The sequence below is a fragment of the Gigantopelta aegis genome, chromosome 4, assembly GCF_016097555.1.
Source record: "Gigantopelta aegis isolate Gae_Host chromosome 4, Gae_host_genome, whole genome shotgun sequence".
NCBI classification, from domain to species: domain Eukaryota; kingdom Metazoa; phylum Mollusca; class Gastropoda; order Neomphalida; family Peltospiridae; genus Gigantopelta; species Gigantopelta aegis.
Genome location: NC_054702.1, coordinates 29,284,321 through 29,310,655, shown reverse-complemented (window position 1 = coordinate 29,310,655; position 26,335 = coordinate 29,284,321). Strand labels below are relative to the sequence as shown.

The 26,335-nt window shown below is 35.2% G+C and overlaps 1 protein-coding gene across 1 annotated transcript; it reads right to left on the bottom strand.

Moving 5' to 3' along the window:
• Positions 1 to 1,400: 1,400 nt before the first annotated feature.
• On the bottom strand, positions 1,401 to 20,009 carry LOC121370333 (signal recognition particle 54 kDa protein). The gene is made up of 15 exons (XM_041495482.1): positions 19,562 to 20,009; positions 18,471 to 18,562; positions 17,584 to 17,668; positions 14,302 to 14,406; positions 11,185 to 11,309; positions 10,555 to 10,705; positions 10,117 to 10,176; positions 8,861 to 8,949; positions 7,744 to 7,844; positions 7,069 to 7,155; positions 5,793 to 5,866; positions 4,850 to 4,958; positions 4,042 to 4,218; positions 2,619 to 2,714; positions 1,401 to 1,819 (listed from the first exon to the last, which is right to left on the bottom strand). Exons 1-15 carry the CDS (start codon positions 19,637 to 19,639, stop codon positions 1,740 to 1,742), a joined length of 1,509 nt encoding a protein of 502 aa, XP_041351416.1. The 5' UTR covers positions 19,640 to 20,009; the 3' UTR covers positions 1,401 to 1,739.
• Positions 20,010 to 26,335: the final 6,326 nt, after the last annotated feature.

Below are 26,335 nucleotides of genomic sequence, written 5' to 3'. Positions count from 1 at the left end.
TGTTTTTAGTCATTTTTATTGTTTGAATTTGCTATTTACTGATTTAAAAATGTCAACTTTCAAATTTCACTTTTGACTCCAATCGTCCTTCAAGATCTTTGGTGGTCATAAAACTGACTGTAATACTGAACTACCAGTTGTAATGTTTGCCCAATTAATTCACTATTATCATATAACCATTCCCCACATCTAATATACCATACAATTTTGGCAATTGTAAATTCTTATTAGAGTTCCACTACTTTTTTTGAAGAGTATATATTAATATGTGCTGGAGTCGCATAAGATATAACATAATACCAGCTACTCTTTTATATATTAAATTAAAGGCAGCTTTGAACAAGTACATAAAGATTTATTTCATTTTTGTTTTGATTATCTTTAAAAACCGTACGATGATACAATTATTATCAAGCATGGGTGGAATAAAATACCTGGTTGAAGGAAAAAAACCTGTAACATATAATTTTACAAATGTTTTCATAACATACATATCTTTCATTTCTCACCAAACTTACATCGACATAAAAAAAATCTAACTATACTGTTGGAAAGAAATACGGAAATATGTGGTATTTTTATACCAAATTGAATTCACTATTAGAGTAGTTATGCCAGTATAAAATAAATAGATCTGTAATGTGGTATTGAATGTTACTAACACAGTTAACTTCCAAATACTATGAATAAATGTTTGTGGTACTAGTCAATATTTGCTGTTAATATTTGTGTTCCCTTATTTCTCTCCACTGTATGTTACTGATGAATAGAGTATAAACAGGGCTTTAGATTGCATCAAAGTCGAGGTGGTAGACATTGTGCCCAAATTACATACAGTGAAACCTCTCGGGACCGAACTCTCTGTAAACGGGAATTCCCTCAAAACTGGAAGTTTTACCGAGTCCCTTTTCAAAAACCAGGACAGAACTTAATCTCTCTAAACTGAATCCCTCTTAAAACCAGACAGTTGTCTTGGTCCAAAGAGGGTCCGGTTTGGAGGGGTTTCACTGTATACGCAAAATAATAATATTCCCAAATTAAGTACAAACATGCTGAACTCGAAATATTTCACTTCAAAACTATTGAAATGTTAAGTTTAATTAGGTTAAAATAACTTGAAATGCACTTCTGAATACTGACAACTTTATACAGCAGCTGTTAATGACAGTATTGAACTAAACTGACCTTCCTGCACTCAGAAAAGACAAGTCTCTGTTGTGCCAAAATCAGTGAGATCTAAAGCCCTGGTATAACAGAGTTGGTATTGGCTAAAACACCCAATGTCTTTCTTCATTCATCGTTTATAATAAAAGTTTTAAAGATATACACTCGTTTTGTGATGCCTTCTGTTTTTCTACTTATAATAGTAGCACACATATACATAAATACAAAGAGCTGAATTTACTGAAAGTGATCATCATGCTTTTATTTTACATGCATACAAGTATTAAATGTGGACAAATAATAATGCATGTTACTCAACACCTAGGTTTATTGTAAATTAATAAATATACACAGTTATTTAGAAAAGTTAAAGTTGACCATGGTATTAATACCTTTCTTACATTCAGCCTTACGATTTTAAGGTTTTTTTCCAATCCGTGTCTTAACCATGGTGAGAGAATTCGGTCCTTCAGTTTCAAAGGTATTAACCGATAATAAATATTGCATAAACAAGTGTTATCCATTTCCCTATTGAATGTTTAAGATCTGTGATAAGACAGGTGGGTTTTTTCTTATCATTGAAACATGTTAGGCATTTTGCCTGCAGCACCTTGCTGGAATTGTCGCATCATGTTCTGTAGACCCTGCATTCCACCTGAAAGAAAACAAGTAACAGTCTTAGTATTAATACATTTACAGAAGGTACTAATCGAGGGCTATGTAACCAAGATTCACAAGGCACATGGCTCACACTGCCCATTGCCAAATTAGCCAATTGCTCATTTTTATGCAAAGTCGCTACAACATTTTGTTTTAATTAGCCACTTTTTAATAATTTTGAAGAAAATACTCTAGAATACTTCAAATATCTAAAAACTGGCTAAAACAAAATACATTCCAGTGTGAGCTCTGAAGGCAGGTGCACCCTATATCAAAATATTTAGGTAGTACATTTGATTTCATGGCAGTAACAAATTAATGTTGAGCTTTTTAATATATATATGTATATAATATATATTATATATTATGCCTTTGATGACCCCTTGCCTGACAGCCTTTTTCAAGCTTAAAAGAGGAAAAACATTAAATACCAAGACTCTCACGGAATTAAATGTCTAGCCTACTATAAACTGATTCATTGAATAAAGAAAACAATTATGATGAAATATTCAGGATTAATCAAGTTCTTAAAAAAAAACAATAATAATAATTAATTTTAAAAATTATTCTAAGAATTTTGTAAACGTTAATTGCATTGAAATCAACGTGCACAAGTGTACATATAAACTAAGTTTCATTGATCTAGACTTACAGTTTGCGAAAAAGGGAGCAAAACTTGAACACTTAATACTGGAACAAAATGCAAAAGTTAACACTGTTGCTATTGCCATCGGAAATGTAATACCTACATCTCACCTTTTAACTTTTTCAATGCAAGACAATAAAAAACTAACCCATTTGGTGTAAAACTCTGGGGTCCATCATCTTCGCCATCTGTTGGTTCAGTTTTGCCATCTGGGCAGGATTCACATTTTTGCCAATGTCACCACCTAGGTAAAAACAACAAAAATGTGTGTAAAAGCAAATGTAAATGGGAGATACAATATAAATGATGTAAATGAAAGAAAAGAACATTTTAAACTATGTACAACGATTTTACATCCAGGGCTCGACATTAGCAGTAGCCCGGAGTGATTTACCTACCAGTTTATTGCTAGGGCTACCAAATGTCTAAACCTGGTAGTCCACCGGGCAACTCGACTTTTTTTGTACGTTTGATTTGACACACGATAGCCGATGTATTTTTGGTGCTGAAGTGTCATTAAATATTCATTCAACTGCTATAAATGTAGTTTTCATAAGTGTATATTTCACAGTATACTGCTCATGATTTAAAACAAAAACACCCTAAATCAAAATGTTCAATTAAAATTAAATGAATTTTTTATTTTTTTTATTAAAATTATGGTATGTTTACTGAAGACTACCAGATTTTACAACTGAAAAAAGTTAAGGTCAAGACCTGGCATCTAACATGGTTGTTTCAATACAGGCCTCTACCTTAACTTTTCCATCTAAAAGCCAATTGGTGCCTACTTAAATTTTGATATAGATAATATGAAATGTTTTAGTCGCCAAATGAAAAAAATGGTCACACATATGACCAAATGGGTTGCAATGTAGAGGGCTGCAGTACTTGGTCTAGACAGTGTCATCACATAGGCTACTCCTATAGACAAGCACCAAGGGATATTTTATATACTTTCTCATAGACAGAACAACATCTTTTGATATCGGATGATGTGAAATCAAATGGTAAAAGTAATATCAATGGGACATATGTGAAAATAAATGGCAATGGAAGATGTCAAAACAAATTGTAAAACTACACATAAAAGGGAGTAGTCCATATTAATGGGACTAATACAAATAACTATACCTTTCCTATATCAAGTCTGTTGAAATGTAACAATTAAACCTATTATAAAACTGATGTCCGACAAAGCTTCAAAACATATTATGCCATTTAATTTATACAAATATTGCATCCAAATCAAAGAATATCTGTGTGGTCCTTAACCATATGTCCGACGCCATATAAATGTCAATAAAATGTGTTGAGTGCGTTGTTAAATAAGACATTTCCTTCCTTCCTTCCAAATCATACAGGTTGCTGATCTCATCTTCTGTTTCTTTAAATATGGAAAAAAAATTAACTACCATCCAATGTTCATTTTCCATAGCATTACATGACCCAACTCAAAATTACATGATTCTCCAGTCTTGGAAAATGTCATAAATTCCATATTCCATGACTTTTTAAGATTTCCATGAACTGTATGAGCTCTGTACAGTAAGAACTGGATATACGGTCACCTTTGCCTTTGAAAAGTCCCTTGATGCCTCCCATTTTCTTCACCATTTGTGCAAACTTCTTGTATTGGGCCAACAGTTCATTGACCTCTCTCGTGGACACCCCAGCACCTCGTGCAACTCTCTGAGCTCGCTGAGGCTGTCGAGAAAACAGCTTTTCCCCCTCCAAACTGTCGAGCTCTGAAAACGAGGGAAATATATGTAACAGCTGCTTCAAAATTGATCGCTTCCCAGAAAATAAAATTTTATTTATGGGCATGCATAAACAAATTAATTATAGCAGAACCAACAGGAATAAACTAATCAGTACACTGCCTCCTACTTCCATGTGATTAATTTTGGCCCTAAGGCCAAGCATATTAGAAACTATGTTCTGTGTTTTGCATTTAACATTAGATGAATGTGATATGACAGAAGAAGATAATATCATTATATAGCACTGACCCTCCTAAACATGCCACTGATTTCACACGATGAACATTTAAGAGTAATTTAATACACAACTCCATTAAATCGTGGACCCTAGTTTCAATAAGTGAAAATAGACACTAAGTTTGGTTAATCTACTAACTGTAACATATCAGCTATCTGCTTAAAGTTATAATAAAGTGAAACAAGAGTCTGTGAAGTTGGAACAAGGACATACCTTCTGAAAATAGACTAAGAGTTCATCTCCATAACTGTTACTTCTCAGAGGTACGTGCATATCTAATAGTGAAAAATAGGCTCTAGTGTTTTAAAAAACTAGTGTCAGTCACTTTAACAAAACCAAATGCAGTAGTAACAGTTGCAGATGCACTGCAGCACGTACCTCCATCATTCATGCTGTCCATGATGGTCATGAGTTTCTTCAGTCGAGCCATCGACTCCTGCTCACTGCCTTTTGTCATGAAGTCTGAGCTGAAGCCAGGGATCATACCCTAAACAAAACACAATGTTAAAAATGTATGGTGTAGACGTCAACTGTCGGGTATCTGTTTTTAGAGTTTACAACTGGCTGCCATTATCATCTTAAAACATGTTATAAAACAATGTTAAAAATGTATGGTGTACAAAGTCAACTGTGTGGTGTCTGTTTTAGAGTTTACAACTAGCTGCCATTATCAGCTTAAAACATGTTATAAAACAAGGTTAAAAATGTATGGTGTAGAAAGTTAACTGTGGGGTGTATGTTTTACAGTTTACAACTGGCTGCCAGTATCAGCTTAAAACATAGAGTTATTAGCGTACACATTAATACATTTCTTTGTCTATATTTTATTTTATTGCCGACAACTTTTTAATCAGTGTATTATTGTTTTTAATCCTGATATATCTTTTTCTATGTACAAAATACAAACAAAACAAGCCCTATTAAAAATATACTGATGGAAAGAAATAAGGGAACACATCAAATTGTAGACCAAATTTAATTCACTACTAGCATAGTAATGTCTGTATTTCACACCAAGTTGTAATGTGGGATTGAATGTCTGTAGTGTTGAATGTGCTGCCTATATGTTCCCAGTCAACATCTGACAATATGAATTAATTTTTGATGCAGTCATTATTTCGTGTTGCTATCTGTGTGATCCTTTATTTATTTCCATCAGTATAGATTAGATAGCTGTAAAGTATAAATAGAAAGAACAAAAACTGAATTATTTGAAATAACAGATTTATTAGCCCCTCTAAAATGTAGGCCTATTTTAAAATGTATGTATTACTTTCTTGATGTAAAATTTCCAAATGATTTATCAGACAGACATTCTTACCATGATCTGACCAAACGGTCCCATCTTCATGATATTCTGGAACTGTTCATACATGTCCCGAAGAGTGAACTCCCCTGAAAATTTTATAATAAAATTATTTTTTAATCACATTTCTAAAGAGTTATTTCCCTTAGATCATGTAAATAATGGTAAAAAATTATAAATTAAATTATATATAAGTTTAGAAATAGTATATATTGTGTAAAATAATTTACCTAAACATTATTTAGTTAAACAATTAATTCCTCTGAATTAATAGCATTAGTGGCAACAGAATTAGAAAATAAAAAAATAAAAAAAAGTTAAAAAACTTGTTATGTAAGGTTTGGAAACCATAATCAAATTTAAAAATTAAAATCCAACACATTAAATAAAATTAATAATATACAATAAACATCTTGTACTGAAGTCTCTAATTAAAAAATCAATGAAACAAACCGATCAAATCTAAATTTTTCTAAGTGCATTATTGTCCTAATATGCAAGTAATAAACACCATCAAGTTGTGTTTCTTACTAAAACACCTATATAAGCAAGCTATACACAGTTATTATTATGTGTTCTCTGGATACCTGCTTTGAGGCTACACACAGAGGCCCCAGTGCCTCTCCCTGCCTTAGGGAAAGTCCCCAGACCTAGAGCAGAAAGTGCTCATGGGTAGTCTGTGTAACGTGACTCGGATCCTAAGCAATGCTGTGAAGCCCTTGGCCGAGCATGGGATGAGTTAGCGTGGTTGTCACAGCACAGTGATGCAGGTGATGTGATTTCACATTAACACAATGGGGCTTAATCCTTGGGAATGCAACCTTTTGCTTTTCTTTTTGGTTTTTTAAATTAATATTATTACATGTTTTAACATACAGATTTTCTAACATTAGCATACAAATTTTGTGGATAAAATGCATGTTCATTTACCACTGGGCATTAAAAATATGAGTACAGTTAATGATCATGTATCAAATATATACACAGATGAGGCAAATTTGCATATAACCCGAGGACTCTTGTCAGAAGCCAAAAAATTACAAAAATTAGAAAGCCTAGGTGTTTAGGATCCAGGTTTTCAAACACAGATATCTTCGTGATAGACAATTTTTGGCACCTTAAGATTGTTTAGCTTTTCACATATCAAAATACCACTTTATTTAACATACAGTTTCTGGTGTTCTAAAACATATTTCTATTGGATCATAACCCAGCTTTATGTTAAGACAGTGCAACTTAACATATGGCCATAAAGAAAACTTGCGGTTGCTTTTTTTTTATTCCAACATACCATGTTTCAGCTTCTTCATTAATTCTTCATTATCATCCAGTTTCAACTCATTCACCTTATCTATAAGACCTTCAATATCTCCCATTCCTAGAATAGAAATAACATATATATTAATAATAATTTTAGTATTAATTAGTGGTGTAAATCTACAATCATGACAATCTTTATAATTTTAAGCATTTAACATACATCACCCAGTTGGTAGTGAAAGAAGACAAGAATATTAAAACTGCCATTGTGTTCGAGTTTGCAATAGTAAAACTATTTTATATGACCTGGAGGCAGATTTCTGTTTTAACAACATATTTGGAATATAAATGATTTACAATGGAGATAGCACCTTTAAGGAATTACTACCAGTGCAAGTGTTTTCATTAACAGGTGCCAGAGAGTATTAACAGATCATTTGGGAAGTGTAAGATCTCTACCTTAACTTCTCTCTCACTAAATACTAACAACTACACCATTAACACTCGTCCTTAACTGCCAGCCCAGGACAGTCTATGCATGAAACGTAAGTTAATATTAGTCCAATATAAAACATTTAAAGAATTTTAAAAAGGAACTATCTTTTGATACTCCTTTAGATGGATGTTTTATTCAGGTTTGAATGCATAAGACAAACAAAGGCAATGTTAAATATTTCATATTTCACAAGAATAAAATAAAATTCACCCAGAAGTTTGCTGATAAATGGCTGCACTTTGAAAGGCTCAAAGTCGTCTGTGTGTTCTCCTGTACCTATAAATATCACAGGACTCTTGGTGGCTGCAACACTAGAAACGAAACCAATTAGTTATATTTTATAACAAGAAATAACATTTTGTAACTTATTAATTTATGTTACATACAATTGTAATTTTACAACTTGATTTCATAATTTAAAAAACCCAGCCATTGAAAATTCCACTTTTATAAAACATTTAGAGCTGAATTTACAAAAAGTATAATTTCTCCCGTAATCACATGTAACGTTTCTAAACAGGCATGTACGTTTCATATGTATAACACCTACTGTATACCTTTGTTGATTTCTTAATTTCATGCCATGAAATTTTTTTTTTAAAGTATTGTTGAGTATTATTAACCTTCTGACTACTGCAGGTGAGATATCTCGCCTGATGTCACACCAGTCGACATACTGTACATTGTATACAGTGCATTTCCCAATTCATATTTCCTGCCGTTTTGCACATGACACTCACTGGAAAGACTTGTATAACAGGAAACAGAAGACAACTTAGCTTCCTGTATCTTTAGGTTTTTGTTTTTGTTTTGAAAATAGTTTGTAATTCTGAGTTGAAGAAGTGGTTTTCGGCAAGTATTTTTGCTTCACAGCAATGGCGGCACGTCACGGTCATTTTCAGGGATCGATAGCCAATTGTGACAGCTAATTTGATAATAAATTTGATCGTTTTACCAATAACAAAAATCACCAAATATTGGGATATGAATTGTAGTTTTTTGGGGGGGGGTTTAATTCTGGTCAGAAAACCACTGTTATCAGGAATAATAGACATAAATACTGGACAGCTGGCCACAAATGCCAGTAAATAAACGCGACTTTTTTTTTTTTTTTGCCTAAGTTTAGTCAACATTAACTGATCTAAAATATCATAAAAATTATAAAAACTCAAAAAAATAATACTTACCAATTCGAAATATGAACTTTATTTTATGTATTTATAAATTATTTAAGTGAATATATATGAGTAAAAATTATAAATTTGTACCCACTCAACATGGTTTTTGTCAAAAATTAATCCAGTAGTCTAAAGTTTAAGAGACTTACGCGCTGAGAGCACCACCTCCCTTCGCGTGACTGTCCAGCTTTGTTATAATCACCGACCCTACATCCACCTGCTCCTTGAACGCTTTTGCCTGGAAATAACAGTTTAGTATTAATTAACAACATGAAAACAATTACAAAGATTTTACTTTTCTTAATAAGTTGGTTTTGTTTATACCAGTCATGGGGCACTGGTTGGGAGAGGAAAATGCCACATCGGAGAATGGATCCACTGAGGAGATTGGATCCTGCAACCCTGGTATCTCTGATGAGACCTCTACAACTGAGCTAAATCCCCTCTCCCACCCCCGCTATTATTTTTGTTTCTAGATTCTACTGCCTCACTTTTACACTGAATTTCAACTCCTTTCTGCTTTATTTGACAGCTCATCCTATCTTTCAAACTCTTTTGCTATCCATCTCCACATCCCAGGTTTTGTCTCTCCACAAACCTGCCATTCCCTAATCAGCTTTTGCTGTTGGCTTGGTCTGACCACTTAGCAGAAGGTTCAGTGGTTCCTTCTGGCATTAAGATGCCACCTGTAACCACCTGTTGTTTTCTTTATTAATAACAAGACCCAACTCAAAATGTTTCAGCCACAACTAGAAGGAGACGACGAAATGACGTCATATTTCAAATGTGCAGTCTGAGCTAGGACTGGAGAAGCAATGTCATGTTATGACGTCGATTCCAAAAATTACATCATTATACTTGTTATTACACGTGTGCTTCACATGATTATTATTACCTCGGTTATGTTGAACCATATGGATAATAAACTCCCATATTACTGGCGATCATTAGTGCTGTCAGTCTGACCAGCTTCATTAGTAGCAAAGGATGAGGGTGTCAGGCAAGTATACAGAGATTGTACCCATGGAGGAATCTGAGACAGGTAGGTAATGATGTGGACAGTTCAGAAGATAGAGTCGGAGGAAACAGACAGAGCAGGGTCAAAAATTATTGAAATTATGGCAGAAACTAGAAAGGCTCCAGCAATAACATTAATAATCATATGGTTTTGAAAAAGTGGGACTGGTGCTAAGGGGACTCAATTTAAAATATTTTCAGTATTCATGACATTTTTTTTGTGACATAAATAACGAGTTGAGCAAAATAATATTGAAAAACTGGCATTAGACAAAAAGAAAATTAATCTGTTTATTCTAGTAATAAAACAACTACCCAAGACTGCACTTTTGAAATAGAAAATAATATGTCCATTGTTTTTGAGAGAACCACTAAATTCTATATGTACCTGAGCTTCACAGGCCTGCCCAATGCTAGCATCCATCACGAACACCACGTTGTCTGGGTGCTGAAAACAAACAATGAAAACATAACTAACATTCATATATCAATACAGTATTTAATCAAATTTATTACCACAATAAAGGGACTCAAATTATACAGAATAACTTTATTTATATTACAATTTTTTTTTTTTTTTTAAATTAAATTATACTGAATTGCAAAAAACCCACATTATATATATTAAAATTAATAACACAAACTCCCCCAAAAGAATTTCAAAATATTTTGCTTTAAATTAAATTTAAAATATTGTTTTAACAATTAAATCAATATATCTCACAAATATATTACATTTTGCAATATTAGATTTCATGTAAATCCACAAAACATGTACAGTATAGTATATTCCATGCACATAATATAATGCATATTATACACATACAACAGCCTGATACACAGACAACATTTCTTCAAATAGCGAGGCTTCCTGTTTATGTCGTCCACTAGTGTCCACTATAATAATCTCAAAATTCTCATTCTTGAACTTGTCTACACCTTCAGCAGCTAGTACCACTGGGTCGATTTCAGTATAGCTGAAAACAAAAGAAAACAAAAAGTAAATCAGGTATTACACTTTCAAAATCATAAATGCTTGATTTTAATTCAAATCTGTTTTTAAAATGGGGCTGGGGGTAAAATTTAATTTTTCCTATTATATTTTCAAGATACTGAAAATACTATATATCGAACCAAAAAATTAGTTTTTGCATTTAAAAAAAAAAGGGGGGGGGAGTGGACCTTTATCCTTGGGGTGGGTTGACAAAGGTCTAATTATAAAGTACTACTATTAGGTGCCTATGTATGACAGCTGTCTAAAGAGAGAAAAAAGCCACAATCCTCACAATAAGCTACTCCTATAGGGATCTTTTATATTCACTTTCCCACAGACTATTCAATTCCTGAGATTGGAAACTTTTTTCTCAAAGCTTTCTTGAAAATGTACACCAAATAACTGGGTTATAAAATCTCATGTTATGTTATATATGGATGGCAAAACAATAATATCACCTACCTTCCATAGAAAGGAATTCTGGCTTTGGTAGCATTCTGTTTAAGCTGATCAAATGCTCCAGCTCGGAATGTGTCGGCACATATAAGACAGGTCTTCCAGCCTTTCTTCTGATAGTAGTATGCAAGCTGCAGAAAACAATATGATTCTTGTATAAAAATTGCAAAACCACTGACAAGCCTTTTTGTCATTTTTAAACTTCATTTCTATGCTTATATCTAATTAAGGTTCAAGCAGGCTGTCATGGGCACACACAGGACTAAGATATTTGTATCAGGCCTGCTGTTCAGAGCAGGGGTTAACAGACTGGTGTTTGTGATTCATGTGCATAAAAGATGGTGTAGTGGCCAAACATTTCCACACTGCAGGCCTCTGAATTTTTTTTTGGCACGAACCATTTATGGATTAAGGAAAAAAAAATATCCTGGTAACCCATTTAGTTTTTATGTAACCTATGTAAATGATGTCATAAATTACGAGCGAAGCGCGAACGAAACTATCACTCTCGCAATTCTCAGAGGCCTGCACTGTAACATTAAAAGTCACTCTGGGTGGGAGCCGGTATCGGGATGCGAACCCAGTACCACCTGAAGTCTAATGGCTTAAGCACTACACCACAGACGCTGGTGTATTATTTCATGGTCAAAGTGGTTAACAGCAGTAGCATTCAGTGAATGTAGTTAAATGATCAACTATAAGAATCTGTGGTTAGCATGACTAAAACAAACATTTCAGACATTACTGTAAAACATTTCCTGTTTTCTTAATTTATATTAATGAATTAAATAATAAACAGGAATTTGGAACAATTTGCTTCCATCGGTTATGTCAAATATACTGAACTCCACTGAAAATGCACCACCCGATTTTCAGTTGTTATTGTTATCACATGTGCAAGGTTGCCATAAAACACACAATAACCATATCTTTGTATTCAATTTTTGGGTTAAAGGAAAAAATGTGTTCTTCATTTAAATCTATTTTATCTATTTAACATCTGACTGGTACATTTTCAGTGGATATCAATTTGGTCTAATATGTGCCATCAGTGGTATGGCACTATGGAATTGAATGCAACCACAGTCAACAGGGGCTATGGGGGGGGGCCTTCTCCACAAAGAAAATGGGTTACATTTAGGGTTAGGCTTAAGAAAATCATACAATAATAAGAGTCATTAATTTTGTCAAAATGTTAACTTAAATAAAAAAAAATTGGGTATGGCGCCATACCCATTTTACCCTCGGGCAGAAACCCTGGCCATCTTCAATTAACTACCAAAACAAAATGGCCATTCATGTGCCATCTTCAATTAAAGGAGACCGGACATCAAACCATATATACGGCGTAATGAATTGTTTGCCGTCATAAACCACAACACGCAACTACCGCGCTCCCCTTATTGACTAAGTTAAGCGTGCCAGTCTTGGTTGGAGGTGTTTTTCGCCGATCTCCGATGTTTACCGTGATGAGCTAGACACGTGACGTCATCGATGAGAGGAAAACTGAAGAAACTACCAAGCAGCATGGACGAACTTAGCGATTCAAGTGAAGAAGAACTGTGTCCAGCTTGTGCTAATGGCATCAAACCGTATCAGTTTGAACCACTTATCAGAGACTCTGTCCCTAATCCTGGAAATGTTGTCTTAGACGAAAATTCGGATGAATCAACTGCCGACGAAGACGAGGAAGCCACACGGTCATAGACTAGCATACAAGCATTTTTTAAAACATATTTTTTTATGCCATTTTTAATGTAAACTGAAGCAAATGGACCTAATTAGAAGAAAAGCACACACAATTTAATAATATTTACTCATAAATCTTGTTCAGCATAGATGTAAATATGACACGTCAGTGGATATTCCATAGGCCGATTTCGCAAATTTGCAAAAAGTGTCCCCTCCTCACCAAAGCAAGATATAATAATTTAACAAAAAACTTTGTTCTCTTAACTAGTTACCCTCACTTGTGAGCTTTTCTTTATCACATTAATTTATGCCATTGTAACCAAAATCTGATGTAGAGTTTATACCCGGTCCGTCAGTGCCCCGCCCCCAAGTCGTTCCTACGGGCCTGTAAAAACTAAATATATTCAAAGGCGTATATTGGGTGGTTATAGGTTTGAAATGGGTTTTTTATTGAACATTTTATTTCATGCACTTTTATAAATTTTAAACAGCAATGATGTTACTATAATCTATCAAAAAAATAAAACATATATATATATATATATACATTAATTTCTGAGATTTTTTAGTACATACATTTAAGTTTACCTGGCAGAAACCCAGGGTAGGTATTAAAATAATTATTCGGTGTAGAGTATTTTTAATATGATATACAGAAAGCATTAAAAAGTACAATTTTATTATGCTTTAATAATCGACATTAGCTTTAAAACTAATTAACCATCATTCCTTCTGGCCACAGTACATATGTTGTTCCTGCCAAAGTGTTAGCATTTTAATTTTAATGACAACATACTGAACTGACTATAAACATTGTTAACTAACGTAATAATTCACGTTTTGAAGGTGTTTTGTTATAAGGTTAACAAACCAACTAGATAAAGAGACGTTAGTATGGAGTCGTTATGGTAATTTGGTAATTATAGGTAAATAAATGTAAATATTCGTATGTGAACAAATTGCAATACCTTTATTTAATGTATATCTTAAGTACACACTTGTTTTAATTTTCACATTGTAAATGTACCATAACCTGCTGTATTTAGTTGGTGTAAAGCCCGTTCGACGACAATAATGATTCCATGTTTTAAAACAACTTTTGTTTTTTTGGAAATCGAAACCATGATGTTGGCCGTTTCGTGGGATGCATTGCTGTTACTGTTACATGTCTTTTGGTGTCCGGTCTCCTTTAACTACCAAAACAAAATGGCCGTTCATGTGCCATCTTTAATTAACTACCAAAACAAAATGGCCGTTCATGTGCCATCTTTAATTAACCACCAAAACAAAATGGCCGTTCATGTGCCATCTTTAATTAACTACCAAAACAAAATGGCCGTTCATGTGCCATCTTTAATTAACCACCAAAACAAAATGGCCGTTCATGCATCATCTTTAATTAACTATCAAAACAAAATGGCCGTTCCTCACCTTTGTACATGTGGTTGTTTTTCCACTTCCCTGCAGACCGACGAACATGATGACATTGTTCTTTCCTTTTGTTGGCTGCCATGCTTTCACACCGGGGTCAATCAGCTGGAGAATAGCACAACAACTATTTAGAGAGAGATTTTACACACATATTTGCCACAGGAGGATTTTGGGGGTTAAAACCCCCACCCCACAATGCCCGCTAAGTGAATTTTAGTTTATGTGTATATGTTTGAGGCAAGATAAATAAAAAATTCTAAGTCCTTCATTCAAATGTACCTTGTTCCAGCAAAACAGCAAAAAATTACAATTATTTCTGAGTGTTCAAAACGTGTGCAGCTGATTAAGGTTACATTCTCTGGTTACCATATTATAACATCATGTACAAATGTGAAATACAAGCTCAAATGCACTTTTAAAAAAGTTGTGTGTGTTTGCTATCAATGGATATTATCAAACGTATATGCTTGATTCGTCGCATGTGCTGCCATAGCTCGGCAAAGCACAAACAACAGCCTGTTGTCAGTTTCAGTTAACACGTGCGTTTGCCGATTTCAAATTGTAGGGTTTGTCTCAAAAAATTAAAAGAGAAATCTTGCGCTATATGAAGAACGTTCGGTTGAGGATATGGTACTAGTTTTTAGTTAAAACCGGTTTGATCTTGACAACATATTATCGACAGTCGTACCTTCCTATTTCAGAATTGATATTTTATAAAGTGTTAGTAGAACTTTCAAAGTTTAGTTTGTATACTAGTAACACATTAATCATGTAAATATACTAAAGTAGATAATGAACGTTTTGACTTCTTAATTTTACGTGTTAAAATCGACAAATTCAAATAAATATGATTTCGTTTGGAAAGGGTAAAGTTAGGGGGGTGTTTAACGACATCAAAGATAAAGCATATTGATTTAATAATCATCCGACCCCATACAACCGTAAATAAAATGTGTTGAGTGCGTCGTTAAATAAAACATATCCTATCCTTCCTTCCATCTGCTGTTGGATGTCTAACATTTGGTAATTTTGACATATAATCTTAGAGAGGAATCGGGTGCATGTGCAGGGGGAGGGTATTGGAGGTCAAAACCCTTACTTGCCCAAGCTTAAAAAAAATGAAATGTATTTTTTGGGGGAGCATGGCCCCATATAAACTTCACTCAACAGTCTATAACCCCAACCCCGCTAAAATCCCTGCACACGCGCCTTGGAAACCCGCTACATTTTTTTTTAAACAAGGGATCGTTTATATGTACCATCCCACAGACAGGATATTACATACCATGGTCTTTTATATACCCGCCGATGGGGATCGATCCTAGACTGACCATGTATAAATTCCAAAACACACCTTTTTAGGTCTAAGTAATGAATAAAAACAACATAGTCTTGAAAAATGTTACGTAAATCGAACACAGTACCCTCTTCCTCTACCAGAGTATGACAAATATTTTGAAAAGTCACTAGCCACAGGGCTAGTGGGTTTGTGAAAACCACTAGCCCACCAAGATAAAGCACTAGCCCAAATTCCTGATCAATTATAACTGGATTTTTATATAATTTTTGTAACATTACACATTTACGAGTATAACAGTAAAATAAAACAAACACTTAAATCATGTTGTAACTTTCAGTTTTTTGTCGTGTCGTACGTTTTGTCTTTTGTCAAGTGTGATCCATCGTCATTGTCCCGTTTTTGTTTTTGCCCCCCCCCCCCCCCCCCCCCCGGGAAAAAATAATTGAGCAAACTCTTGGTTGGTATCTAAAAACACTATAAAAATAATTAAATTTAAATGAGGGTGATGCCAAATACTGGGCATTATTCGGTGTCAGACCGATATCAAAATATATAACGGTGACATCTAATCCGTTGTTAATTGATGAACAAAAAAGGTATTATCTTGTATCGGCAGCTGTGACGTTTTATCCAAACCGATACACGTAATAGGCCAAGCCGAGTCATTGCATATGCGGTTACCATTAAAGTAAATTGTTTTCCTGATTGCCGATAACCACATGTTAGCGAAGTGTTAAATTAGAAAACAATAGGTAAATAAAACAAACACTGAAATTCAAAGCATGGCTGGGGTTTACTTGATTGAGATTAACCTGTCGTCGCGATTGGTGATTTCCAAGTTCTTAGACTAAAACATGTGCGAGATTAACGACCACGTGACGTGTCTAACCAATCAAAACACGCATGTCATTAGACTTTATTTCCTGTGCCAGAAACTTGAAAGGTAAACAATGCATGCTGTAACTGTGACGATGTAGAGATAGCATGTTACTGCAGTTTGCAGACCTAGCTCAAGTGGATTATTATTATATACTCATTGCGTTGTTGATATTATTTGATGACAAACGTCACAATCAAATTTATTAAACGAAATTTCAGCCGAGAGAAAAAGAAAGAAAGAAAACAAAAAACCCACGATCGAGCGATGACGAGAGGAGGGGGGAAACCACTAGCCCGCAGGGGCTAGTGGTTTTGCGTTTCTCACTAGCCCGAACTTAAAAACCACTAGCCACGGGCGTCGGGCTAGCGGATTTGTCGAACTCTGCCTCTACCCCTAGAGCGTTACGTAATTAGTAACACCCCCTTAAATGTAACGCGTATGCCAACAGCTGGCCACTGTCAAAATTTCAAGGCAAATCACCCACCCACCGACCCCTGGAAAGGCGTTGTACCATACCTCTATGGATATATATATGTTTTGGAGATATGAGACGACCCCTCAATCAAGACAGTTAAATTTGTTCAAAAATTGCGAAATCTCACGTGATCTCTTGTTGGGGAATTCTATACTTGTGATAAGCCAATGAAAACCGAGATCGGTACGAGCCCGTCAAAAGTGTCCCACTTTCAAAATACTGGCTTTGTTTTTGACCTGGATAAGCCAGCGTAGTGAAACCAATGCGGAGTGCGGCGTCATATATGCACCAAACGTAATTGGATTTTCTGTTCTATATGCTTAAATAATAAACATATTCTGGATACTGCCGCTTTAATAGTATTCTGCTTACAAACACAATAATTTTTTAAGAGAAAAAAACAACAATATCCATGAATGGGTTATATGGATAAATAGAGAATAACTGGTTATTGCCTTAAGATATAGGCTTTATCCTACAAAGGAAATGTTATTGAAAATCTAGTCTGAAATACCGGAGTCAAGTCGCGCTTAGGTACCATGACATATATTTCATCTAGTCATCATATCTTGCCTCTGTATATAGTGATTGCAGGATAAAATATTACACTTGTTTACTATTGTTTACCTTAACAAGCTCCTTGAAAACAGCTGACTGGATCATGCGGCGCTTGTTAAGTCCTCCCGCCATTTCATCAAAGTCAATCACAGACCTAAAACAAGAATTAACTCAATTCATTCAGTCTTAATATAATGCCATGAAAAAAAAAAAAAAGCAATTTAAGGGGGGTTTTCATAAATCATTTTCCCAACTGGATGTTAACTTATTTTAACAATATCAATAATACGGTATATATCATAAACACAAGCCTACAGGTACAAAAAAACCCACAAAATATCAATACCATAAATTGAACAAGAATAAGCATCTATGTCATTTCAAATTTTGTATTTAAAATCTATGTCATGTCCAGTATTAAATGTATCAATTAACATGGTTTAGTGGGACAAAAATAGTGTTAGAAACTGCAAGGCTCAAGCACATTTTTGTCAACCAAATTCCATGATTATTAAAGGAATTTTACATAATCTTTTTTTTAAGGATTTTCAACAAGTTTTCTGCAATCATCAACATGAAAATGTTTTAGATCCAAATTTTTCTATCTGTATTTGTGTTTTTTTAATGTTCATTTTCAACTAATTTCTGTGGTGTCCACCAACTCAAAAGCATATGATTTTTCAAGCCTAGATTTCAAATGATATTTGCAAATTTCAGGACTTTTTAGGATATCCATGGCCCATAAGAATCCTGAAACTTGTACGACGTAAACTGCATTTTAAAAAGTGTTGTCAAATATGCCTTTCCATTTGTAGCCATGGCATCTACTATATTTGGAACTCTTTCATCAAATTCTAGTAAATGCTGTTTAAATTAAAATGAAAAGGATATCAAATTCAATTGGTGTTCACCAAACAAAAGCCATTTGTTCTAACTGTAACTAATCAGTGACATACCTGACATTTTCTCTCAGCGCTTTGACCAGTCTGATGTTAACATCAGCTTCAAGTAATGCTGCACATATCTCTTTGAGCATTCCATTCAAAACCTGTAATCATCAAAGTTCAAACAATTAAACAAAGTTGAATTAAAATGTACATGCAAATAAAATTGATATATACACTGTACACATACAGTACATACATTTGTGACCAGTACAAATATTATGCTGGGGTTTCCAAATGTACAGAGGAAATTAGCTATGACTTGAACCATAGCAGTACATAATAATAATGGAATATATATACATCTATATTGTTATCATTCTAAGCAATTTGAGACAGTTTACAATTGTGATGTGAAATCATGGATACAAAAGATTTAACTGAAAATAAATGTTTTATTTGCATAATCAGTCAAAAAAAGATTAAAAAAAAGTTTGCTCGTTAGATAGTGCATATATTTTTTAACCTCATGAATCCGTAAGAAATTTAACATGTGTTTGATAAGGCAGGAGGGGGGGGGGGGAGAGAGAGAGAGAGAGAGAGAGACAGAGACAGAGAGAAAGAAAAAAAATGTTTTATTTAATGATGCACTCAACACATTGTATTTATGGTTATATGGCATCAGACATATGGTAAACGACCACAGATATTGAGAGAGGAAATACACACCACTGTCACCACTTCATGGGCTACTCTTTTTTATTAGCAACAAGGGATCTTTTATATGCACAAACCCACAGACAGGGTAGTACATACCACGGCCTTTGATATACCAGTCATGGTGCACTGGCTGGAACGAGAAATAGCCGAATGGGCCCACCTACGAGGATCGATTCCAGACTGACCACGCATCAAGCGAGCGCCTTACCACTGGGCTACGTCCCGCCCCCTGAGAGAGAGAGAGAGAGAGAGAGAGAGAGAGAGAGAGAGAGAGAGAGAGAGAGAGAGAGAGAGAGAGAGAGAGAGAGAGACGACATGGACAGAGACCGACAGACAGATACTGGGTTTGAGGCAAAATTAATAATAAATGGGAATACAGTTGGGTGCTGGGAGGAAAAACATATTGTCCCTTGATCAGATAGCAATTCATACATAATAATTACCTCTTCATTAATGATTGTAGCATTGCTCAAAGACTTGAGAGCAGAGGTAATCTTCCTTCCTAAATCTGCGAGAACCATCTTGATGACACTTGGATATGTTTATTTATGTAACTTGAACAAAAAAGGTAGAATATACAGAATGAGGAAACGCAAAGAAATGATGAAATACGCCTAACAGTCGAATTTCTGGAAGCTTCCTGCCCTTGTCACCAGATAAATATCAATCATTTAACCACGGGCCACTCTAAATGACGGGGTGAGACTGTCATGGTTAATCCAAAATATTATTATCAAAACTCTAATTGTGTCTCTAAAAATAATTAATAGTCCTCTAGTCCTTGTGTATTAATAAATACTAAAATGAAGATCGAGAACTTAATTAATTAATCCATTAAAAATAACCATCTGGATAAATTTCACAACTTTCACAACACGTAAACATTTAACACGACCTAATTGTGTTCCCCACGATTATTTGGGTCCAGAATAATATTTATGATTGAATATATTATATACAAATATAAATTCTATAGTAATTTTATATTAAAAATATCATAATTGTAAAACGATGTTATTTTTTTAATTGTTAAATGTTCGATATTTTATAACAAAATCACTATTATATTTGAAAATGGTGGAATTATTTTTTGTTAGATCAAATTTGCTTTACACCGTAACAAGAATATCGTACTATATCGAATACATAATTTTTAATCTGTGTAGGCTTAGTGTGAATGGTAATAGAACAACTTAATAAAACACCAAAATAATTATTTTAAAAACTATAATAACATGAACTATGTGCGCTCCATATTTTGTCAGTTAAAAGAATATGAATGTCTACGCATTTTGTTACTTTAACACAGCTAGATGTCTTTCTTAAAATTAGTATACTATTTTTTGCTGTTGTTGTTGTTAGTTAGTTAGTTAGTTAGTTAGTTAGTTAGTTAGTTAGTTAGTTAGTTAGTTAGTTAGTTAGTTAGTTAAAAACAAACTAACTAATTAACTAACAAAAAATAAAACAAAACAAAACAAAACAAATTAATAAAAACAAGCATTCTGAGAGTACTGCTAAAGCAATACATGTCCCCTACCGGGCCGAAATTTTGTTTATATCTCCTAAATTCAAGGGCTATAACTCTGTGAAGAATTGGTAAATTGTCATGAAAGTTAAACTTGATCAATAACAGTACATGATAAAACCATATACAAAATTTGATTTCAATATCTTCAGGCAATGCCAAAACAAAAGTCCGAAAAAAAGAGAGAAAAAAAATCATCTCCTAAGTTCAAGGGCCATAACTCTGTGAAAAAAATGGGTAAATTGCCATGAAAGTCAAACTTGATTTTTAACAGTAAATGATATAGCTATACATAAAATTTCAGCTCAGTATCTCGGGCTTCTGCACTGACTCTCGTACGATGAAGTTGTGTTTGGAGAACGTGGAGATTAATCTCCCCCCCCCCCCCCACCCCACCCTAGGGGCTGTGCTGCGATCGCTTGGGCCATTGTCCAAATATCGGATCGAGCACAATGGCGACTCGGCGACCGTCACGCTTATTTACGGCAGTGACAGGAAGAACCGCGCACCCAGCAGAAGACGGAGGAGGCGACCCAAGACTTCGCAGGGGGGGACCAAGCTCGGTGGCTAAACCACCGGGGGCGGTTCAGTCTGCGCAGCCTAAATCACCAACTCGGCCGAAGCACTCGCCAGGAACCACCCAGGGGGGACCAAAGCTGTCAGCTCCACTGACAGTGGCGGCCCCTCCTGTTGAGGAACCTTCGAAGATGGACACGGGCCACGTGGTCATTCATGACCCACCGGCGAGCCCACCACCACCTCCGGCAGTTGTTGTAGACACGGCGGCAGTCCAGCGAGAATCCAAGAGGAGGAAGATGTCATCGACCACCATACCGAAGACGTCCGACGAACCCGACTGGATTCTCGTCTGTGACAGACTCCCAGCCAAATATACAGGGGCGGTTATCGGTGACTTCACCGATAACAAATACCTCAAGGGACCTTGGATCGACAAGCACTGGAGCCAACTTCCAACCGGACAAGGGAAGTACCAGCTGCAAGGTGCCCCAAACTCTGACACACTTTACGTGACAGCCCAGCAGGACGGACTGTACAGGCAGGGGCTCCTGATGCCAACGATGTCAAACGGGACCATTCACCGCATCTTAAAGATGGTACTACGAGACATCTACCCAGGAGCCATCGGCCGCAACATCCAGGCCTTGACTGAAGGACTCCCCAACTTCAAGCCTGAACAGTCCATCAACTCGCCATGAGTCCTGCTTCGCCAACCTTAACTAGGACAGGTAACCTCCTTTTTGGGCTTAGTTGGACTTTAAACATTTTTCGATCGAGCTTCCAAATTCTTATGTTTATTTTTTTATAAATAGTCCAACGCATTTTACTTTGGCGCCCGTTCAATTGCTCAAATCACCTTAAAACTTTTTCGGCCGAGCAGTCAAACTTATTTTTGGGTTTAAATTCTTAGTCCGGACATGATGTTAGGTGCAGTTATTCTCCGTAGACTTAGGTTTTTCTAGTTAGATCCGAAGGAATCGAAATTCAGCCAATCAGAACATGGCCCATTTTCGGTGTCTACTAGTCGGTCCGCGCAGTCGCTGGACGCTACTAAATACTTATTCCAAATTCCGACCATTTCAAACTCAATCTCCCCCCCCCCCCCTTGTCCTGGACTTAGTCACTGGCAAAGGCCAGAGATTAAGCCCAGGACAGGCGTGTGTGAAACCCTCGTGGTATATCACACAAAACGTTTACCTGACGGATAAACCTCTGTCTAAACCGGATTCTGTGATCCGGATCTTTGCGTAAACCGGTCCATTTCTAAAGCCCCGTCCAGCTACCGTTTATCTCTTAGGTATAAATCTCTGCCTAATCCGTAATCTGTCTACTCCGGACTCCGGATCAAAAATCAAGAACAAAAAAATTATTCATGTATTAATTACCTCTGTCCACACCGGATTAGGATTTGACTGAACGACGGGCTGCTTAAGGTTACAGTGTCTCGTTACGATATAATAATATCATGCACACATATGAAATACAAGTTCAACTGCACTTTAAACAAATTCGTGTGTGTTCGCTCACTTTAAAAGTATACGCTCGATTCGTCGCCTGTGCGGCCATTGCTCGGCAAACCACAAACGACAGCCTGTTGTCAATTTCAGTTAAAGGGACATTCCTGAGTTTGCTGCAATGTTTAAGATGATATCGACTAACAGAGACTTTTTAACGATTGTAATTAAATATCAAATATATTTTCCGGCATAAAATATTAGTGGCTGTATATTAAATATGTTTCTGATCGTTCTAATATTTGTACTGGGTTAAATTTCGTTTTATTTTCTAAAATATATTTTTTTTGTACGTACGAAATTATTTGAAGACGAAATCTAATTTGGGCTTCTTACAAATATTAAGACGACCAGAAACACACTGAATATATTATACAGACACTGATATTCTAAACAATAAAATATATTTAACATGTAAGTTTAATCGTAGAAATATTCTATTAGTCGGAAACATCTTACAATGCAGCAAACTCAGGAATGTCCCTTTAACAGGTGCGTTTGAGGATTTGAAATTGTAGGGTTCGTCTCAAAATATGAAATAAGAAATCTTGCGCTGTACAAAGAACGTTCGGTTGAGGATACATACTATTCTTTTGTTAAAACCGGTTTTGATCTTGACAACGTACTATCGACAATCGTACCTTCCTATTTAAGAATTAATATTTTATAAAGTGTTAGTAGAACTTTCAAAGTTTAGTTTGTATAACACATTGATCATGTATATATTTTTAATAAAATATACTAAAGTAGAAAATGACCGTTTTCGCTTTTTAATTTTACGTGTGGTAAAATCGACAAATTCAACTAAATATTATTTCGTTTGGAAAGGGTAAAGTTAGTTGTTTTTTTTAACGCCATCAGCGTTAGAGCATATTGATTTAATAATCATCTGCTTTTGGATTTTAAAACGTTTGGTAATTTTGACATAATTTTGACATAATTATAATCTAAGAGAGGAAACGGGCGCATGTGCAGGGGGGAGGGTATTGGGGTCGAACTCCTTACCTGACATACAAAAAAAAAAAAAAAAATTGAAATATATTTTCTGGGGGAACATGGCGTCATATAAACTTCGCTCAACGCAGTCTATAACCCCCAACCCCGCTGAAATCCCTGCACACGCGCCTTGGAAACCCTCTACATTTAAAAAAAAATTTTTTTTTTTTTTGGGTGTTTTTTTAGCAAGGGACCATTTATATGTACCATCACACAGACATGATATCATATACCATGGCCTTTTATATACCAGTCATGGTGCACTGGCTGGAACAATCCCGCCGGTGGGGATCGATCCTAAACAACACCACATTTTTAGGTCTAAGTAATGAATAGAAATAACATATAGTCTTCATAAATGTTACTTATATCGAACATACCGCTCTCTTCCTCTACCCCTAGAGTGTTACGTAATTATTAACACCCCCTTACATGTAACGCGTATGCCAACCGCTGGTCACTGTCAAAATTTCAAGGCAAATCCCCCACCGACCTCTGGAAAGGTATTGTATCATACCTCTATGGATATAAATACATTTTGGAGGTATGAGACGACCCCTCAATCAAGACAGTTAAATTTGTTCAAAATCACGTGAGAAGCTCAGCGCCTGCGCAAATCGCGTAAATTCCCAGTTCTACTGGCCATTGGGTTTGCAGTTGACCTAGATAATGTAGATAAGCGAGCATTGCGAAACTAGCGATGTGGTGGGCCTTTTATGTACCAAACAGAACTGGATTATTTATTCTAAATCCTTAAATAATAAAAATATTCCAGACACCGCAGCTTTAATTAGTTGAACAATGACAGTAAATTGCCAAGTAAACAGGACGCCGTCGCAAGATCAAATACAAAATGTAATCGCACTCGTGTGAAGTTTACTCTTATTGCGATAGGCCGTTAGATCAATCGGATTAATATTAGTGTGTGTGTGTGTGTGTGTGTGTGTGTGTGTGTGTGTGTGTGTGTGTGTGTGTGTGTGTGTGTGTGTGTGTGTGTGAAATAATCGATTGCAAGTCTGGCTTGTATGACTGTTTCGCAACCATCCATGGGTTCAAATGTCATTGTTGATCGCGAGTTGTCGATCATTCAAGAACCATAACTATGGACGAACTCTGTCTAAACCGGTCCTCTATGTAAACCGGACTATTTCGACGGTACGAAGTGAGTCCGGTTTAGACAGAGTCCACTGTATATATATATGCTGTGTTACTCCCTTTCATAATTCTTTATTTTTAAAACTAATTCCAAGAGTAAAAGGACAAAGTACCTAATAGGTTGAAACCACCTAAGATGTATCTAGAAGTCATGACATGTTTCTGTGTACTTTCTAATTTTTTTCTTTTTAAACACCTTTCTTACACACCTAGCTGTTGATGAGAACATCATACATTATTTATGACAGCATATGACAGTAACATGCATGAGTGTGAACAATTTAAAGGCATATAATTCGCTGCTCCGAAGTGATCGCCTGGTCATTTCAGCCCTACCTACCAATGCACAATTAAATTTGATATGCTCTGTGGTGTATCCGTTAGTTAACCTGAAAATTATTACTCAGTGAAACTGATTGTTCTTTATTTTAAATCTCGTGGGGTTTTTGTGGGTTGTTTTGTTTTTTGTTTTTTGTTTGTTTTGTTTGTTTTGTTTTTTTGTTTTTTTTAGGATATGTAAAAAATAGAATACAAAATGAATGAACGTTAAATAACATTTATTGCATAACTGGTTGTTTACTGGGGCGGATCCAGCTTTTCTGATGGGGGGGGGGGGGGGGTCCAAGACAAAAAGGGCACCATAACATTATGAAAAGGCACTATTGAAAAATTACACACGGTTCACATGGACCATAATATAATAGTGCTACAACAGGGACGCTGGCAAAAGAAAAATAATAATTTTAAAAAAATAAATAAATTTGTAAAAAACCTAAAAATCCTAAATAAAAGGGGCACTTCTCAAATTTGAGGGGGGTCCGGACACCTTGGACCCCCCCCCCCCCCCTAGATCCGCCCCAGGTTTAAAAAGTCTTCAGCTTGCTTTCGCTCATTGGATATGTTTTGAAAATCTTAACTAATTTTAGAATCGAGCTAAAATGGATTCATCTACGGTTTTCAGAATATATGTATATATATATAATTATTAAGGTCTGATAGAGATTTAGTAAAATAGGAATATGTACATGTACACTTGTGCATGCATGGCTACTTCTTGGGTTTTTAAAAAATTATTTATAATTTTTTTAAACTAATAATATGCTGATATATGTGGAAGTCTGTCTGTCTGCCTGTCTTCCTGTCTGTATGTCTGTTTTTTTACTTTTACGTTTCTTTATTTGTTTGGTTTTCTTTCTTTTTTCTGTTTTCCTTCCTTCTTTCCTTTCTGATTATTCTTTCTTTTTTTCTTTCTTTCTTTTATTCTATATTTCTTTCTTTCATTATTTATTTCTTTATTTATTTTATTATAGCTACGGTTAGACCTCCAAACGAAATAACATAAAATTGATTAGAACGTAAAATCAAGGTAAAAATAACTCTTTCTTTGAATATGCATAATGGTTCCATATGTTGTTGTTTTTTAAATTAGTCGTGTTCATTTGAAGTACAAAAGGAAAAATATTTACGTGTCTAATGTATTCCACTTCTAGTTTGCGATTTATCCTAAG

What these genes read in the sequence shown, in the direction of transcription:
- LOC121370333 (XM_041495482.1), bottom strand. Translation starts at nt 19,639, where the DNA reads ATGGTTCTCGCAGATTTAGGAAGGAAGATTACCTCTGCTCTCAAGTCT. An exon ending in GCGCTGAGAGAAAATGTCAG is followed by an intron (nt 17,669 to 18,470) that starts GTATGTCACTGA and finishes TTCTTGTTTTAG; the next exon opens with GTCTGTGATTGACTTTGATG. An exon ending in GGGACTTTTCAAAGGCAAAG is followed by an intron (nt 2,715 to 4,041) that starts GTGACCGTATAT and finishes GTTTTTACCTAG; the next exon opens with GTGGTGACATTGGCAAAAAT.